The sequence below is a fragment of the Hyaena hyaena genome, unplaced genomic scaffold (assembly GCF_003009895.1).
Source record: "Hyaena hyaena isolate Hyena2069 unplaced genomic scaffold, ASM300989v1 scaffold_1930, whole genome shotgun sequence".
In the NCBI taxonomy this organism is placed as follows: domain Eukaryota; kingdom Metazoa; phylum Chordata; class Mammalia; order Carnivora; family Hyaenidae; genus Hyaena; species Hyaena hyaena.
The window spans coordinates 94,599-115,125 of record NW_024082530.1 but is presented as its reverse complement, the minus strand read 5'-3'; the positions used below and the strand labels follow the sequence as shown (position 1 = coordinate 115,125).

The window sequence follows — 20,527 nt, the reverse complement described above, 5'->3', positions numbered from 1 at the left end:
GGGAATGACTCAGAGCATGAAATAGTAGTGTGGTACCAGCCCCACTGGATACAGCCCTTGCCATCTGGAAAGGGAGGAATGCTGAGTTAGAGGGAACTGGGGGCTCTGTAGGGTATCAGAGAGGAATGAGAAGGGTCCCAGGAGCCAGCAGTGGGCAGAATCAACAATAAGGAGGAAGGAGATCCCTGAGGCTGTTTAGAAACAGAAGTTAAATTCCCAGTTCCGTGTAAGTAATCCAGAGGGGAAAGCGACTACCAAATGAGGGGGTCCATGGTTGGCCCATTAGCTGAAAGTCATTGAAAGCTTTGAACAATGAATCTTAGAAGTTTGTTTCAAAACTTTCACCATACATAGCTGAGTAAAGACACTAACAAGGACTACAGTGAAAGTTTCACATCTTATAGCCTAACCCTTCCTGAACCTAGTTGACTCTCCCAACCAAATCAGGAAGCCCTGGGACACACTTCAGGACAGCAGTGTTCATTGCACTAGTGCTGGGAACTTGAGGTCAGGCTGAGGCACAAGGACACCCAGTTTATATTCTGATGGGCCAGTGTCAAGGTCAGGGACAAAGTGACTCTAGCTGGGGCTGGGACCTTAATAATGAAGAGTCTCGTCATCTGAACTGAGATCAAGGAGAGAGTTACTTTATGGTTAGGTTATAGATGACGTCGATGATATTGGCTTGCATGTGGTGGGGACATGGAGAACTGAGTAAATGACAAAGGACACCATCCTAGGCACATAATGGGCTTCCAATGATAGTCCTGAAGAGAGGGAACCAGTTCAAATTCAGGAGTATACTTTGGCTGGCGTAGATCAGCTTTGGCAGAGTGAGTGTGGTCTAAGGGCTACAGCAAAGTCAGCGTCTCCTTCCCAGGTACTCAGGGCCTACAGAGCCACCTATGATCAAGCATCTTTCATGCACTGTGGCTCAATCCTGAGTGCACCTGTGGCCTGGTATCAGGGACACACTCAATCCCAGGTCACTGTGTATGCACAGTCAGTCTAGCAGAGGTGTAGGCACCACCAGCCTCCTGTCTATGTGTCCAGGTCATCAGACACCAGCAGCTGCCATCACCAGACCTGCAAGGGAGCCAGGTCAGCACAGGGACAGAGCCTATAAAGCCCAAGAGTTCTGAGATCACAATGGGGGAGAGCACAGGGCAGAGCCCTTAGGCTTTTATCCCAGCCATTCCTGCCCTAGAAAAGCCTAAGAGGGAGAAGACAGATTAGGGGGTCCTAGGATCCCACAACACATGCAGGCCATATGTCATGGATACGAATGCTGAGGCCCAAATGAGAGAGAAGGCCACCAGGTCTACCTTATGCCCAAGACACTGCTGTAGAATGCCAAAATCACCTCACCTCTGGTACTTCCCCACACTATCATCTCTTCTTGTAAGTTGTTTGTATGTGTGCATTAAGGAAAAATGAAAACAACAAAATAGGGAGACAGAGGAATAAGAATACCTCCATGTTCCCATCAACCAGGTCCCAATCTATCAATTCTCTGATGATGCCTATGCAACAAAATGATTGCTCTCTTATGCAATATTTGGAAACAAATTCCAGATATAATATCTTTTTATCAATAGCTATTTCATCTGTACCTAAACGGAAACTAAAGTAGCATGATCAAACCGACCTAGGATCTATGAGTAAATCCTTGACAACCAAAATACTTATCATCAAAGACCTCAAACTTGTCACAGGTGAATTCATGGAACTATGCTGTTAATGCTGTTATTTGGGGGTATTTCCTTTTCTCTTTCTGGGTATTGAATAACATTTGACACTGATTTGGGGTGTGTGTCTTCAGATAGTTGGGTCTATGAGAATTTCCCAAATCACTCTAATTTTCCTTGTAAGGGGCTTCAAGGGCTAAGTGGCTGGTCTTGAGACTTTCCCATGTTAGGGATGCAGCCATGGCCTCCCAGAATTGTATCTGAGCCATGCTCTCTGCTTCCTCTTCCTGCAAAAGTCTTCTGGCATCAGATCCTTCAGGAGGTCTGGTTTGCACGTTGTCAGAATCACCTCCCAGGACAATTGGCTACTTTGCATCAAAGGATCCATGTCAAGTGGACCTTTTTAGGTAGCATTTGATGTTCAATGACTCCATCCATCAGATGGAAAGGGTGCATTACGACAATATTTCGTTTCTGTCTTCCTTCTCCTTCAAGGGTTACAATGTACTCAGGTTGGGAGTGCCTTTCATGTGTAGGGAAAAGAAGAAATGTGCGCTGTTCACTGTTCTTCCTCACTTTACAGGATGATGACCTGCTCCCTCTACCCTCCCCTGCTGACTCATTCCTGTTTGGTGACCTGCTACATGCTGGGATCGATCAGATTGTCTTGGCAGAATGCATGCAGTTTTCTACTATGTACGTAGTAATATGGCTGCATCTGTGGACATTAGTCTAGTGAGAGCCTCTTCAGGTGCCTCCTGGGTGACTTACATGACCCCATGTGATCTCTACAGCTCCTGCTATTTATAGACAACATATTATCTTTCCTCTTGTGCCTATCCGCCCCACGCCTGAAATTGGCCACTGATGCCAGTTCCATTTCATGGCAGATGGGATGTAAACTTCCTTTAAAGAAACAGAGCAATAGTCACACAGCAAACCATCCCCTAGAATGGAACTTTGGCTGGTGCTGTTACCAAAGTCATCTGGACACAAGCTGACATGTCACACAACACTAGGACAGACTTCACTCAAGACAGTCCTAAACTAGGGCCCCCCTCCTGAAAAATAAGACTCTACTCTCTGAAGTGATGTTTGGGGGCATAGGAAGTTTCCAGTGGCTCATACACACAGACCAATATGCTGTTGCCTACAGAGTAAGGTTTGGGAGGGAGGGCCCACCATCTGCCCTCACCTCATGGTCTCACCAAGGAATTAGGATTGTTTGAACATACAGAGAAGGGATTTACTCTTCATTTCCATAGATCTTTACTCAAGATGACACAGAGGCCCTCCACAAACTCATTCCAACTCCCAGGAATTGGAGGTAGAATCAGCAGATCAGGTACCAACTTCCTTTGGAAGATCTGATTCCAAGCTTTCCCTGTCTGCACACGTAGGAACACTGACCTTGTCATGTGGAAGGGGTGGATGGCATGTGGCCCCCCTGCTAAGCAGATACCAGCATGCAGTAGTGCCCCCACTTCCTCCATCACAGCTGCAGGTGGGAGTCTAGGGGGTAGGCAGGAGCTCCCAGGCAGTGGGTTTTTTTTTTATTAGCCCATATCCCAGTGTTTCATTTTGACGGAGGAACCCGGCTGACCATCCTAAGTGAGTCTCATCTTCTTCCTCTTTCCATGCTCTCCCAGACATTTGGGCGGTTTTCTGCTATCTCTTTTCTTTTTGTGTCATCTCTCAACTTGATTACTCTTTCACTTGGGACCCCAGGACCTGGGACACTAATCTCCTTCTTTTCCTCTACAGACTGATCTGCTTGCTTCATTGGTCATCATAGCCCCTCTCCTATTACCTCAGAGACAAGGGATGGTCAAGATGTCCTAAAAGCTCATCTATATGTCTGCCAGGGCCATTCTGGGTCATATTTGTGCTCTGTTATGTCTTCCTGTAAGGTTTCCTGTTGGACAACTTTGTCTCTGGGAGTCAGTAAGGGTCCCCATATAAAAGTGAATAGACAACAAGGAGCATTGAGAGGGGTGACCATGTGAAGCATTTACAGGGACATGGCACCCTCAGGGCCAAGGCTGAGGACACACATGCCAAGGTTCAGACAGGGCTGGGAGCTCAGGGTCTCAGGGTTCAGAGTCAGGAATGGTGCAGGTGGAGCTTCCCTCCACATGGGGCTGCCATGTAGAGGCCTGAGTTGGACTGGGGACTCAGGCAAACTTGCCAGAGGGAGGATGGAGCTTGTAATAGTAGATGCCAAAGAAAGGATCATGGAATGACAAGATATGAGAGCTGGGTGGAGTGTTGAGTCCCTGCAGGACACACCCCTGCAACAAAGAGAGGACAATCTATGATATGAGGGATCTAGTAATATGACCAATTTGCAGAAGATGGGGAGTGGGCCTCAGAAAAACTGGAATGAGAGAGATGGAAGGCTAGGAAGACAGACTCTGTATGACCAGCAAGGATCATACCACAATCAGGGACAGCCCAGGAGAGACACATCTGGCTAAAAACAGACCTCTTAGGAAAAAGACCTTCACTTCCCCATCACAGAAGTGTCATGTCACAATGGTTCACAGGATGAGTTAACAGGAGGTTCACAAAGGTCACATTATCCCCCTGGACATGGATAATGTCAAACAGAGCCAAGACAGACACTGTCACAATGTCAGAGGAGGCAGGAGCAGGACGATGAGAGTTCAATGTCTGTGTAGGAGAGAAGGTTCCAGGAGAGTCTTGTGATGGGTGGTGACAGGAATCCACCTCAAAGGTTCCCAGTACAAGTGGAGAGTTGGCTGAGGACACCTTAATCCACCCTTCCTGGCATGGACCAGCAGAATCAGAGTGGGAACTCTGGGCCTGACTGGATGCTCAGGTACCTCTACCACATGAAGACCGAGGTCAAGAGACCTCATGGTGGATGCTGAGCCTCTGACCTCCTGCCCCTCTCCCACCCCACAGGTCAACCCAAGTCACCTCCTTTGTCATGTTCTTCCCACCGTCCCCTGAAGAGCTTAGCACCAACAAAGCCACCCTGATGGGCCTCATCAGTGACTTCTACCCCAGTGGCTTCACAGTGGCCTGGAAGGGAGACGACACTCCTGTCACTCAGGGGCGTAGAGACCATCAAGGCCTCCAAACAGAGCAACAACAAGTACACGGCCAGCAGCTACCTGAGCCTGTCACGTGACCAGTGGAAATCTCACAACAGATTCACCTGCCAGGTCACACATGAGAGGAGAATGGTGGAAAAGAATGTGATCCCTGCAGAGTGCTCTTAGGTCCCTGAGATCCCCAGTCATAGAGGCCTTCCTTATCCTGACACCTCTTCCTCAGCTCTCCATGTACACCTGAGATTCTGCCCAGGATCAGCCCAGATCAGTCATGTTATACACCCTCCCTCTGTCTATGTGTCCAATAAAGCCTATCTTTATCATCTGAGATGTCTGATATGCTCTCCTGCCTCCTTGTGTCTTTGGGTTGAAAACTCAATAAGGAAGGGACAATTATGTCATGAGAGTCCATTCAACCATTGTCCCACTAACCTCTCCTCCAAGATGCTGGTGGGGGCTATGACCCATGCAGGAATGATCCTTTGGATCAGGCCCCAAGGACTTGCCACCTAGGAAGGGAGTAAGACTCCTTGAGAGGTATTGATTTGTATTTTCCTGATGATGAGGGACGCTGAGCATCATTTCATGTGTCTGTTGGCCATCTGGATGTCCTCTTAGGAGAAGTGTCTATTCATGTCTTCTGCCCATTTCTTCACTGGATTATTTTTTTTTCGGGTGTGGAGCTTGATGAGTTCATTATATATTTTGGATACTAGCCCTTTATCTGATATGTCATTTGCAACTATCTTTTCCCATTCTGTCAGTTGCCTATTAGTTTTATGGATTGTTTCCTTTGCCGTGCAGAAGCTTTTTATCTTGATGAGGTCCCAGTAGTTCATTTTTGCTCTTGATTCCCTTGCCTTTGGGAATGTGTCAAGTAAGAAATTGCTGCAGTTGAGGTCAAGGAGTTTTTTTTCCTTCTAGGATTTTGATGGTTTCCTGTCTCACATTCAGGTCCTTTATCAGGGAAATACAAATAAAAACCACACTAAGATACCACCTCACACCAGTCAGAGTGGCTAAAATGAACAAATCAGGAGACTCTAGATGCTGGCAAGGGTGTGGAGAAACGGGCACCCTCCTACAATGCTGGTGGGAATGTAAGCTGGTGCAACCCCTCTGGAAAACAGTATGGAGTTCCTCAAAAAATTAACAATAGAACTCCCCTATGACCCAGCAGTAGCACTGCTAAGAATTTACCCAAGGGATACAGGAGTGCTGATGTATAGGGACATATGTACCTCAATGTTCATAGCAGCACTCTCAACAAAAGCCAAAACATGGAAAGAACCTAAGTGTCCATCAACTGATGAATGGATCAAGAAGATGTGGTATATTTATACAGTAGAATACTACATGGCAGTGAGAAAAAATGAAATCTGGCCATTTGGAGCAACGTGGATGGAACTAGAGGGTATTATGCTGAGTGAAATAAGTCAGGCAGAGAAGGACAAATACCATATGTTTGCACATATAGGTGGATTAGAAAGAAGTTAATGGAAGACAAAGTGGAAGAAGGGGAAAAATAGTTGGGGAGAGGGAGGGAGACAAACCATGAGAGGCTCTTGAATGCTGAGAACAACTGAGTGCTGAGGTGGGGTGGGGGAGAGAGGAAGGGGGGTGATGGGCATGGAGGAGGGCATTTGTTGGGATGAGCACTGGATGTTATATGTAAACCAACTTGACAATAAACTATATATATTAAAAAAAAAGACTCCTTGAGAGGTACTAGGAGTCCTGAGGGCTGATCAGGAAGAAGTGAAGAGGGTCACAGGTGAGGCTTAAATACACAGAAGCAGTGGGCTTGTGTCCAGATATGTGTGGGGTCAAGTTAGGCTAAAGGTGACACTAGCAAGGTCTCAACCCCAATAAAGACTGTCCAGAACTGAAATCTAATCAAGGAGAGAGCCAATTTAAGGTTTATTAGAGCAAATCTTGTCAGCCTGCATGACCTGGTGACATGAGAAAACTGGGTTAATGAGAAACGTCGTCATTCTGGGCACACAAGGAGCATCGATTGTTGTTCCTAGGAGAGAGAGCCAACACAAATTCCAGAGTGGAAGCAGGCTGGGGCAGACTAGACTAGGTCAGGGAATCCTGAGTATGACCTGAAGGCTCAGCAAGATAAGGCTTCCCCTGGGACTCAGCACCCCCAGACTGGCATGCCCACAGGATTTCCTCCCACCTCCCTCACATGACTCTGCCCTCAGTGAACCTGTGACCTGCTGTCAGAGACACACTCACTACTATGTCTCTGAGGCACTTGGTAGTAAGTTCAGCCTTACAGAGGTGCCAGCCTGACAGACTCCATCAGTCCACAGCACCTACAGTATCTCAGGTCTCCCTGTCTGTACCTCCAGTCCATCGGGATAAGGAGCTGCCTTCACCAGAGCAGAAAGGAGGCTAGGACATCCCAGGGACAGAGGCTTCAAGGACAGTGTGCTCTAGGCCATAATGAGGCAGAAGTAGGGGCTTACCCAGCAAACACTGCCCCAAATCATAGCCTAGCAGGTGGGGAAAATATTTGGGGGTCTTGATATTCCATGGCCCCAATCTGACCACACTCATGAACTTGAATGTTGAGACGTCTATGGGAGAGGAACCATCCAGGTGTTGGCCATCTCCAGGAGCCTAGTGGTAGAATGCCAGAAACCACCCCATCAGTGGTGCTGCACCTACACTAATGCCCCTTTATTTCCTTGTGAGTTTTTATTGTGGAAAACTTTGAACACCAAAATAAGGAGGCGGTGAATAAGAATATCTCCATGTTCCTGCTGACTAGGTCCCAAAATAATCAATTCAGTGATCTTGCTGACCCACCATCAACAGAATTAGTCTCTCTTGTGCAGTATTCCAAAGTAAATTTGAGATACCATAACTTTTCATCTAGAAACATTTCAACATTGTTCTGGAACATAAGGAACTAAAAGGTAACTACAATATTATTATCAAATCTCAATAAGTCCTTAACATAAAAAAAAAGAGTTTTCTTGGGGTGCTTGGGTGGCTCAGTAGGTTAAGTGTCCAACTTCGGCTCAGGTCATCATCTTGTGGTTCGTGGGTTCGAGCTCTGCATTGGGTTCTGTGCTGGTAACTCAGAGCCTGGAGCCTGTTTCAGATTCTATGTCTCCCTCTTTCTCTGCCCCTCCCCTGCTAATGCTCTGTCTCTCTCCATCTCAAAAATTTAAAAAACTATAATTTTTTTATTTTTTTAATGTTTTATTTATTTCTAGGAGAGAGAGAGAGAGAGAGAGAGAGAGAGAGAGAGACAGCGTGAGCAGGGGAGGGTCAGAGAGAGAAGGAATCACAGACTCTGAAACAGGCTCCAGGCTCTGAGCTGGCTGTCAGCACAGAGCCCGATGCGGGGCTCGAACCCACAAACCGCGAGATCATGACCTTAGCATAAGTCGGACGCTTAACCGACTAAGCCACCCAGGCGCCCCTAAAAAACTATAATTTTTTTTAAAAAAGAGTTTTCTTATCAAATTCCTCTTAACTGTCAGAAGTATATTTACTTGTTTGTAATCTGGGTGCTATTATCATTGGAGGCTTCTCCTTTCCCTTATATGAAGATTAAATTGGGTTTCACATTGTGATTGGTGGATGCAACTTTGGGCCTGTTGGGTCTGGAAGTTTCCCCCCAAATCACTCTAGATTTGCCTTGCAAGGAAGTGGCCGTGTAGGTTGAGCTGCCAGTGTTGGGACTCTCCCAAGATCTGCATTCCTGAGCTCTACCTGAGCTGTTCTTTCTGCTTTGAGTGCCTACAAAGTGATTCTGACGTTTAAAGGATTGACAGGGTGCAGGTGTGACATTTTGGCAAGACCACCTACTACCATGGTTGGCTACTTCCATCCAAGAGCCCATGTGACATCATAACTCCTTGCATGAGGTTAGCATCTCTGGACACTCCAATCCCAGGTTCATCCAATGGGATGGAATTCCAAGTGTATTATTTCAGGTCTGTCCTCCTTCCTCTTGAGACATCCACCATTACTCCACAAAGGGAAGTCCTTTAGATATTCTTTACATTCCCAGGAATATAATTCATATTTCGGTAATATATATGTTACATATGCAAATGATTGGTCTTTCTGTTAATAGGCACTTTACACAATAATGACCTGGTCACTGCCATCTTCTGAAGAGGAACAATGCCTATTTAATATCATGGGGACTTCTAGGATGTAAATATATATGATGTGCTCAAGTCTACTGTGGTTATAGTGATGAAAATGTCCTACCTTAGCCCACTGGTAACCTCATTGGGTGGCCCTGGGATCCTCCAGAATCAGCCCACTAGACCTCAGTGACTACCTGCTTTCTGTTTTAACAATATGTTCTAGCCTCTTCTTGTGCCTCTGTCACAAGCCTGGAATGGGCCATTTACCCTCACTGGCCTGGTTCCTTCTAGTGGAAGGTGGGATTTAGGGTCCACAACTGAGATGCTAGCCCACATCTTCTTTTGGAATAAGACCCAGCCAGACACAGACAAAAATAGTTGAGACACTGAAGGGTGACAACGAACACTTCAATGATATCCCTGAACATGAAGCTGGCATTTCCTACTGGAAGCTGCAAGGCCTGACTACAGAGGCCTTTCATAAATTAAGATACTCTCTGGAAAGAAGGAATGAGACCCCAGAGTCTCAGTTAAGGTCAGATTGTAAATTTTTATGGCCAATCTCTTCCTGGGCCACTGTGCTCTTCCTGGGTGGGAACGGGGACACCTGAGGATGTCCCTGCCCTCATCCTGTGCTCTCAGCAAGGGATCATGTTTCATCAACTCCACATAAAGGGTAAACTCTCTTCTCTTCTGGACAACTTCACTCCTTAGGGAGGCAAATGGCCTGCTATAAACTCATTCACATCCTTAGTGACAGTGGTGAGAAAACCTTACCCAACCTGCCCACTGTGGGGAACTTGCTTTTCAAAAGATCCTGCTGCTGGTCCAGGGTTTACCTGTCCTATTATGTGCTTGGGATCACAAGACAGACATATGCACCCCTGCTGAGCAGACAGGAGCCTCTGGCAGTGGCTCCCACTTCCTCCCTCACAGCTGCAGGCGGGGAGCTGAGGGGTGGAGCAGGGACATCCAGAGTGGGGTTTTTGTGTGAACTTGTGTCACTGTGTGAGTTTTCGGTGGAAGGACCCAGGTGACCATTATAGGTGAGTCCCTTCTCCTGATTTCCCAGATTTCTCAAAGGTTTAGGAAACTTTCAACTGTGTCTGCTCTGTCTCTGGGTCTCCTTTCAGCCCCTGCTCAGTCTTATCCCAAACCTGGGCCCAGGGGCCCTGGCATCTTCCTTTCTCACTGGAATCTCTGCTTGCCTAAGCCCCGACCTCAGACTAGAGTTTGCACCAGGCTTCCGGTTTGGACAGGAGCATGTTGGGGCCCTAACATTTGTTCTTGTCTGCTTCCTGTGGGCTGCCTTTGGGGTCATTAGGAGCTCTCATCTCTATGGCAAAAGTGGCACTCAGTGTAACCCAAGGAAGCTTTAGAGGGTTGAAGCAAAGGACACACATGGCTGAGTCTCAGGGAAGGTCCTCCAGGTTGTGTGACTCAGGAACCAGGATGGGAATGCTGCAGGCATAGAGGGGCTCCCTGAGTTTCTACAGGGCTGTGGGGAAAGTGCTGAGCTTGCCTAGGAGTTGGGGAACCCTGCAAAGGAAACCAGGAGAAAGGACAAGGCTCTGATTGCCAGTAAGCCAGGTTCTTAAAGAACAGAGTGTTGAGAGTAAAAGAGGATCCTGAATCTTCACAGGACACTGTCCCTCAAACACTTGAATTCCTCAGTAAAAGAAGGGCTGACCCCACACTGTGAGACCACTAATGATTTGGCCAGTTAGCAGGGTGGTTACAGAGGAGGCCAATAAGGAACATTAGTTAGGGTAAACTCAGGCACGGGCAGGGACACTCTCTCCAATCACCAAGGATACTGACTCATTATAGCCCCTAGGAGAGACAGATTTGAGTATAAAGAGATCCCTTAGGGCAAATTCCCAGAGGTCCCAAGAGCAGAACAGTTAAGTCAGAAATGTTGCCAAATCGACTCCAGGAGACTTCAGAGAAGTCATATCACTGAGTCTTGGGTCAGACAGAGAGACAGTGCCTAAGAAAATCCATCAGTATTTAAGAAGCAGACAGGCACAGGAGAGTGAGGGTCAGAAGTGTGTGTAAACAGCCAAGGCCTAGGGGGAGTCTCAGGATAGGTGATGGCAGCTGTCCAAACACAAGGTTTCCCAGGACAGATGAAGTGTTGTTTGAAAAACAGCCCCACTCTGCCTTTCGAGCACTGACCATGGGAACCTGAGTGCTCCTTCAACTAGAGGAACTAACCTGGGATTGGAGACCCTCACAAACCTCAAACACTAGGTCAGGGGCTATGAGCATGGTTGCCTTACCTCAGACCTCCTGCCCCTTCACTACTACTCCACAAGTCAGCCCAAGTCCACCCCCTCGGTCACACTCTTCCCACCATGCCCTAAGGAGCTCAGCACCAACAAGGCCACCTTGGTGTGCCTCATCAGTGACTTCTACCCCAGCGGCTTGATGGTGGTCTGGAAGGCAGACGGCACCGCCATCACCTAGGGTGTGGAGACCGCCAAGCCCTCCAAACAGAGCAACAACAAGCATGCAGCCAGTAGCTACCAGAGCCTGTCACCTGACCAGTGGAAATCTGGCAACAGATTCACCTGTGAGGTCACACATGAAGGGAGCACTGTAGAGAAGAATATGGTCCCCACGAGTGCTCTTAAATCCCTGAGACTGTCAGGGATGGGGGCCTTCCTCATTCAGATACTGCTTTCCCAGCTCACCATGTACCCCTGAAAAACAACCTCTGGATAAGTCTGACCAGGAAGGTCACACACCCTCCCTGTTTCTACATGTGCTCAATAAAGACTTTAGCACTTACCACTGATGTTTCCAATGTGCCTTCTCTATTTGTCATGTCTCTGGGGTAAACCTCAGTAATAAGAGAGGGACACTTATGAAGTTAGAACCTATTTACCTATTTTCTCTGTGTGCTTGTCAGCCATGACCTAAGGAACAAATTGTCCTGTGAGCAATTCAAGGGTTGCAGTCCTTGTCCCCATGGGAATGGAGAAGGGTAAATTGAAAAGGACTGGGGTCCCAGTGGGAATCAGGCAGAAACAAGGAGGGTCCTGAGAACAATGGGACTATATTCAGATTTGCAGGTGGTCAGTGAGGCCCATGGTGACCCTGGCAGTGGCTGGAACCTGAGTCATGAAGTTCTAGACACCGGACACATTAGTGTATGGTTGGATTACAGATGGAGCTGGTTATGTCAGCCTGCATAAAGTAGGGGCACAAGAGAACAGGGTCATTGAAAAAGGGCACCAACCCAAGCACAGAATGGGCTGCCAATGGTTGTTCCAAAGATGGTATCAATTCAAAACCAGAGGCCTGTGGCAAGGCCACATTTTCCCAGGGACTCAGTGACCCCAGGCACCAGGCCCCCAGGACTCCTCCAGCCTCCATCACTATGTACAAAGTGCGGCAGCTTTGCTTCATGGTCACTGTAGGGCCTGAGGCATTCATGTCAGCCTCTCAGAGGTGCAGGTCATGCTCACTTTGCCAGTCCTTCAAGCCTAGGTTTGGCAAATACCCTGTCTAAGCCTCCAACTCATTAAGGACAGGAAGCTGCCTTCACCAGACGTGCTGGGGAGGTGGGGGGGCAGGACTGTCCAGGGACACAGCTTCCAAGGACAATGTGCTCTGAGGCAACAGTAGGTCAGAGAACAGGGGCCCCCAAGGAACTTCTTCCCAACCAACATTCTTCAACATCGGCCTCAACCCATTTCACAGATAGGAAAACTAAGACCCAATAGAAAAAGTGGACCCCTCAGGCCTCCCTCGTCTCAATGGTCCTGCTGAGTAGAATGACACCACTCATCCTACCTCAAGCTGTTGCCACACCCAGACAAACTTTTCTATCAGTAGTTTTAAGTGTTCATTATGAAGATTTGAGTAAACAAAATAAAGACAGAAAAGACAAGGGAAAACACCTATGTTCTTATCAACCAGGTGACAGAGTCTCAAGTAACCCAGTCAGAGTAGAATAACTCTGCTCTTATGTAACATTTTGAAGCTAATCAAGATCATATTTTTTATTCTGTATATAATTCATTTGTTAACAGGATAGACAGGACCTGAGATGTAACTACACCATCAATATCAAATCTAAGCAGAAGCTATCAGTAACTTTTTAAAGTCAAAATAATAGTCTATTTCTCATAAAAAGCTTCCTAGGGAGTCATAAATGAATTTGTGGAGTAATATTTTTTATGCTGTTGTTATTTGATGGTATTTCCTTTTCATTTTGTGAGTATTGAATAAGGTTTGACACTGGGATTGGTGGATGTATCTTTAGGTCTGTTGAATCTGTAAGAATTTCCCAAGTCACTCTACTTTTCCTTGCAAGGAAGGGGCTTCAGAGGCTGAGTGGTTGGTCCTGGGACTCTCCTGCAGTGGGGATGCAGCCATGGCCTCTCAGAATTGTATCTGAGTCATGCTCTCTGCTTCCTCTTCCTACAAAGGGCTTCTGACATCAGATTCTTCAGGAGGTCCAGTTTACACATCATCAGAATCACCTCCCAGGACAATTGGCTACTTTGCATCAAGGGACTCATATCAAGTGGACCTTTTTAGGTAACATTAGGTGCTTTGATGTTCAATGACTCCATCCATCAGATGGGAAGGATGCATCATGGCAATATTTCATTTCTGTCTTCCTTCTCCTGTGAGGGCTACAATGTACCCATGTTGGGAGTGCCTTTCTTATGTAGGGAAAAGAAGAAATGTGCACTGTTCCCTGTTCTTCCCCACTTTACATGATAATGGCTTCCTCCCTCCACCTCCCCCCTGCTGACTCATTCCTATTTGGTGACCTGGTACACTCTGGGATTGAACGGATCAGCTTTGAGGAACACATCTGTGTTGTTCACTATTCATGTCCATGGCTACATGTCTGCCCATATGGACATTAATCCACTGGGAGTCTATTCAGGTGCCTCCTAGGTACACTCACGTGAACCCAGGAGATCTCAACAGCTCCAGCTTTCTGAGGGAAAACATATTCTACTTCATCTTGTGCACACCTGCCCCAGGCCTGAAATTGGTCACTGATACCAGTTTCATTTCGGGAGAGATGGCATTTAAAACTCTTTAAGAGAAGCAGAACTGCAGTCACACACCAGACTCTCCCCAGAATGAGCCCAGCATGGGGTTTGGCTGGGGCTGCTCCCAAAGTCACCTGTACTCAGGCTGGCATGTCTCACAGGACCAGGCCACACATCACTTACAACCATCCCAAACTAGCACATCCAGGAGGATAATAAGACAGAGCCCTCTGAAGTTATGTCTCAAGACACAGGAAGTTGCCAATGGTCCATACACAGTCCAACTGTTTCTCCCTGCAAAGGATTCTTTGTGAAGGAGTGCACACCTCTACCCTCACCTCACGATCTCATCAAGGAATTACAAGTTTGTACATACAGAGAAGAGATGTCCTGTTCATTTCCATGGAAACTAACTCACAATGACACAAAGGCCCTCCACAAACTCACTCCAATCCCCAGAAGATAGCAGTAGAAACAGCAGATCAGATGCCAGCTTCCTTTGGAAGAACTGATTCCAAGGATCCTATTTCCACCCACATGGGGACATTAGTCCTGTTATCTCATATGGGTGTGGGACATGTGGTCCCTCTGTTGAGCAGACACCAGCCTGGAGCAGTGCCCTCACTTCCTCCATCACAGCTGCAGGTGGGGGGGCTAAGGGGTGTGGCAAGGCCTCCCATGGATGGGTTTTTATATCAGCCTGTATCACAGTGTTGGGTGTTCGGCGGAGGCACCCAGCTGACCGTCCTAGGTGAGTCTCATCTTCTCTCTGCTCCCCTGCTATCCCAGACATTTTGGCTTTTTTTTTTTTTTTTTTACTGTTTTTGTTTTTCTCTCTGTGTCTTATATCAGTCTTGGTTACTCTTTCACCTGGCACCTCAGCGCCTAGGACTTTGCTGTCCTCTCCTCCCTGTACAGACTGTCCTGCTTGCTTCTTTGGTGATTGCAACTCCACACCTCCTTCCTGAGGTACAGGGAATGTTGGGATGACCTAAAACCTTGTCTATCTGTCTGTCAGGGTTATCCTGGGTCCCACATGTACTCTTTTCTGTCCTCTCCTGTGTGGCCTTTTGTTGGACCTATTTTGTATCTGGCAGTCACTAAGAGTCTCCATAGAAAAGGGAAGAGAGAACAGGGAGCATTGAGGGAGTGACCATGTGGAGAATTTTCAGGGACACGGCACCCTCAGGGCCAGGCTGAGGACACACAGGTCAGAGGTTCAGGATAGGGCCCTGGAACTGGGGGACTCAGGATATGAGGTGGGCAATGGTGTACCTTACTCCACCATCCCCCAGACCTCATGGCATTGCTAGGCAGAGCCCTGAGCTGCCCTGGAAACTCAAGGAAACCAGCAAGGGGGAGAATGGTGGGGAGAGGAGATGGTGCCAGGGAAAGGGTCATGGAATGAAAGGATGTGAGAACTGGGTGGACTCTTAAAGTCCTTGCAGGAAATACTTAGTACCCAAAAGAGAGGTGGAATCTATGGCATGAAGGCTCTAGTGATATGACTGGTTTGCAGGACATGGGGGGCAAAGCTGCAGAAGACAATAGAGTGAGAGAGACACAGGCCAGGCAGACACTCTATTATCAGCAAGGATCCTACCCCATCAGGGACAGCCCAGGAGAGACACATCTGGGTAAAAACAGACTCCTTGGGCAAAGACTTCACATTCTTAACACAGAAGTGTCAGATCAGAGTGGTACACAGGGTGATTCAACAGGAGTTCAGAGAGCTCACATCATAACCCTGACCACAGATGGACAAACATAGAGTTCAGGAAGACACTATCAACATGTCACTGGAGGCAGGAGCAGGACAGTGAGAGTTCCGTATCTCTGTGGGAGGAAAGGTGCCAGGAGAGTCTCAAGATAGGTGGTGACAGGAATTCACCTCAAAGATTCCCAGCACAGGTGGGGAGATTTTTGAGAAACATCTTAACCCATCCCCCACCAACATAAACCTGTGGACACAGACGGGGCACTAGGGGCCTGATTAAATGTTCAAGAACCTCTTCTCACAAGAAGACTCAGGTCACTTAGTGACCCATGGTGGATACTGAGCCTCTGACCTACTTTCCCTCTCCAACTGCACAGGTCAGCCAAAGTCTGCTCCTTCAATCACCCTCTTCCCACCCTCTCCTGAGGAGCTCAAGGCCAACAAGGCCACCCTGGTGTGCCTCATCAGTGACTTCTACCCCAGTGGCTTGACAGTGGCCTGGAAGGCAGATGGCAACCCTGTCACCCAGGGCGTGGAGACCACCAAGCCCTCCAAACAGAGCAACAACAAGTACGCAGCCAGCAGCTACCTGAGCCTGTCACCTGACCGGTGGAAATCTAGCAGCAGATTCACCTGCCAGGTCACACATGAGGGGAGCACCGTGGAGAAGAATGTGGTCCCTGCAGAGTGCTCTTAGGTCAAGAGGCCCCCACCTACCCCCAAGGGGGTGCGCAGCCATTGGACCTACAGGAAGGATTTCCCTTGCACCAAGATCGTCCCAGCCCTTCTCCCTTTATTCAATCAATGCTCAATAAAATGTCCTATATTCAATCAGAAATAGTGTTCTCTGGTCATTTGGGTTTAACATTTTGTGTCCTGAACTCAACCAACTGTAGAGGGAAACATCATTCTTTTGGCCCCATGAGAAAGGAGCCTGCAGAAGGTGTCCTCATGTTTCTTGAAGGGTAGTTTTAGTCTCAGATGAGATTGTGCGAGTACATTCCTCAACAGGATACACAAACAGTAAAAAAAAAAAAAAGAGAAACCATCCTCCACAATGTCTGCATACATTCCTTCTTGTATGAACCATGTCCATGGCCAGTCATAGTCACCCTCACTGATTGTGGGTCTCCATGACTTCTAATTCCTGAGCTTCACCCTTTACCTGGTGCCACACTGTCTACAACTACCCGACCCCCTCTTATAATGTCCACTCTTTTCTTATAGACTCCCACTCAATGTCATGTTTTCCCCAGTTTCCTACCCCATGTGAACATTTGTCATCATACCAGCCAAGAGCCTCCTCCCTTCTTTATGAGAACCCCTGCTCCTACCTCCCCAGGAACAATGACCTGGTCTCCCTCCCACAAATTCCCTGTCACATTTTCTACAGGGCCTTCTGCCTGTACACTGGTCACTCACACCCAGACTCCCACTGCTGAAACCTCTACACAACAGTCTCTTAGTTCCCTCTTGCATCCAAGATCTCTGGGAGACAGACTAGCTATGGTCTCTAGGTCCCCTCCAAGGCCAGGCCAACCTATGAGCCCACCATTTGTCCTTAGGTGACATGCCTAGGACCTCTATGTTATAAATCAAGACTCAGATTCTGACAATGACCTGCTGACAGATTTCTCAACTGACCCATCTACTTAAGACCTCAATGTGGGATCTGAGCTATAACACACACAAGCACACACACAGGTACCAATGAAAAGAATCAAACATACACCCACATGATGATCACATAGCCATTGGTCCATTTACAAAACTGTCATGGTGGGCATCTCTATGGAAGGCTCAGGACGAGCTGGGTCAAGAGGTATTGTATAGAGTCTCAGGACAGGAAATGACCAAGGGAAACTCAGTCTATGCATAAGAGACCAATTCCAGCCTGTAATAATAGACCAGAGATTCTGGTGAAAGCTGGGATGAGAAAAGCTACCACATGGACTGGTGGGAAGGAGTTAAGAGATGAAGCGAGAGCAAATCATGGAAGACAGCGAGTCCTGGCTTAGCATGCAATGTGTCACAGAAAGAATGCCAGACCTGTGTGTGCCATATGTGAGCTCCATATGTGGCATCCCTAGACCAAGATGCACAACAAGGCCCTGGATGTCAGACACATCACACAGTGAAACTCCAGTGTAGGGATACAATATGTATCCTGTGTGGTGGGGCCAAGCTGTGCTAGTGATACTCCTGTAAATGGGTCATGTGTGATTCTCAGTTAGTTCAAGGGATCAGAACAGAGTCCCACATTTTGGCTCAGGGTGAAATTGTTGGACCCAGTAACTGCCGCCCCACCCATGAGGGAGCCACCAGGTCAATCCGCTTTACATTCAGCCCACACACACCTACAGCATGAGAGCTGCCCTCACAGGGCCCAGGACAGGGACTAAACAGTGACCATGCTATCTTCCAGAAGAACCAGCAAAAATCAGGGACTAAGGAACTCAGGACACTGTAGAAGGATCTAAGTGCTGGGAGGAAACATTATTCCCCTGCCACCACTTCCCGTTCCTGACCCCAAACCTGCACGGTTTCCTGTGCTGATGATGTGGTGGCATATCCAGGAACCTCCCTGCTAATCCCAAGTCTGCAAAGGGCTCCCAGCTCTATCACCTCTGTGCTGAAACAGCCCTGCTCACCCCTTCTACAATGACACCCTGACAAAGACTGAGGAGAGCACCCAGCATCTTCCTAAGGATGGTATTAGCTGGGAATTCTAATGCCATACCTACAGAGGATCCTTCCACCCCCTCCCCATGACTGAGGATGGATGGAATCTGAACCCTCTATGGAACTGAAATTCCAGGTCCCTAGGGGTCACCCCCATCACCCACCCATCTGCCCGACCAGCACCCATGACAAGGAGGCTGGGCTTCGGGTCTCCCATGTAGCAGCAGGTGGGACTGGGTCAGAGGTGGAGGGGCTGACAGAGGGTTTGTGTTCAAGGCTGTATCACAGTGTGCTATTTTTAGTGGAGGAACCCATGTGACCGTCCTTGGTGAGTCTTCCCCCTTTTCCTCTTCTTTCAGATTCAGTGTAATATATCGGGTGATTTTTCTCTGCTTTCTGTTGTAACCTGGGCTTAGGCTGAAGGTCTACAGGGTCTGTAAATTTTGCTCCTTTTGTCTGTCCCTCATTGTCTCCAGTGGTCCCATCTTGTCAGATGACTGGTCAGGACTACAGTGGACCATCCCTGTGAAAGCTTTCTGATCTAGACCTTAACTCAGACCTCACTGTAGCTCCATCTATCTCCCCATGGAAACTTTCTCCTTTAGACTCAGGGATGGTCAGCTCCCCACTCAGGGTCTCTGGGATCCAAGAGTCCAAGGAGAATTGAGGGCAAGTGACTGGGTGTTCAGGCTCCCATAGGCGTCATGGGGTGTGGGAAGGATTCTGAGGATGGCTGCGGCACTGAGTTTCATCCTCAGAGGGGTCCTGGACATAGGACTTCCTGAAGCACATTGAGGAGAGCCTTGTCTGGGAACTTAGAGACATGGAGGAGGAAGTGGGACAAGGGGGTCAGGGATTAAGGGAGGATTTCAGAGGAGAAGGGGATCGTGGGTGATGGGATCTTCCACCTCCACAGGGACAGTCAGGACACCAATATTAGGACATGGTCCTAAGACCTCAGAACACTCAGGCAGCAGAAGGACATCCCTTCACAGCACACCATGGAAGGAAAGAGACTTGAACAGATAGGGACAGGTGACAAGGATAGTGACTGCCAGGCTTCTAGAAATGCTAAGACACTCAGACCTCCCAGAATAAATTCATAGAACAGGGAGACTGCTCAGAGCAGACATAGCCCAGCATCAGAACTGAAAATTCATCTCACGTGAAAATCTTCCATCAGTATGACTCCTTGGAATCCAACTCCAGGGATCCCACTTCTTTTTTTATTTTTTCAACATTTATTTATTTTCAAAAGACAGAGAGAAGCATACAGTAAGTAAAGGAGGGGCAGAGAGAGAAGACACAGAATCCGAAGCAGCTCCAGGCTTTAAGTTGTCAGCACAGCTGAGAGCACAATGCAGGACTCTAACTAAGAACCCTGATATCATGACCTGACTCCAAGTCACTTAACTGACTGAGCCACCAAGGTGCCCCAAAAACTCCCACTGTTTACACACCAAGCATCCTTAGGTGGGGTACCTGTTGGGAGGTGGGCAAGCCTGCAGTGATGGTGTAAGGGGCTCTGGGAACAGGAAACCTACTTTACACAGGGTAACACAGCCCTCCATCCAGGAAAGAGCAGGAGTAGATAGGGTAACTGAGTAAGCAATCTGGGGGATGATGCCAGTGATCAAAACATCCAGGACAGACAGATTCAAAAAGGAAGGCATGTCTCAGGGCTAGTGCCAGCCAGTCCCAGGGGAGGACTGTGTGAATGAGGAGGACCTTTGACTTGGAGAGTGTCTGAGGCCATGGAAGGACCCGCACACTACAGAATCTGGCAGTCAGATTCATTGCAACAGAAGGTGAGTAACCCATTCCATGGCTGACCTGACCTCAGGGAGCTGGGGCCATTTGATGCCCAAGCCATGGACATGACAGAGCTGTTCCCCACATCAGGACTGAGGTAGGAGCTTCAGCCATGGACAACTGGCCTCTGACTTAACACCTCTCCATCGCCCCACAGGTCAGCCCAAGTCAGCACCATCGGTCATGCTGTTTCCACCCTCCCATGAGGAGCTCAATGCCAATAAGGCCACGCTGGTGTGCCTCATCAGTGACTTCTACCCCAGTGGCTTGACAGTGGCCTGGAAGGCAGATGGCAACCCTGTCACCCAGGGCATCGAGACCACCAAGCCCTCCAAACAGAGCAACAACAAGTACGCAGCCAGCAGCTACCTGAGCCTGTCACCTGACCAGTGGAAATCTCGCAGCA

The 20,527-nt window shown here is 48.1% G+C and overlaps 2 gene segments (V, D, J or C); both read left to right on the top strand.

The window, feature by feature from the left end:
* Positions 1–2,396: 2,396 nt before the first annotated feature.
* LOC120226909 overlaps positions 2,397–20,527 on the top strand; it is a 24,549-nt gene continuing 6,418 nt past the window's right edge. Inside the window, 3 exon segments of the C gene segment in view lie at positions 2,397–2,423; positions 18,598–18,637; positions 20,279–20,524. Coding sequence covers positions 2,397–2,423; positions 18,598–18,637; positions 20,279–20,524 — 313 coding nt within the window.
* Positions 14,574–16,443, top strand: LOC120226906. The segment is given in 2 exon segments: positions 14,574–14,661; positions 16,005–16,443. Coding segments are annotated over 2 exon segments (393 nt in total).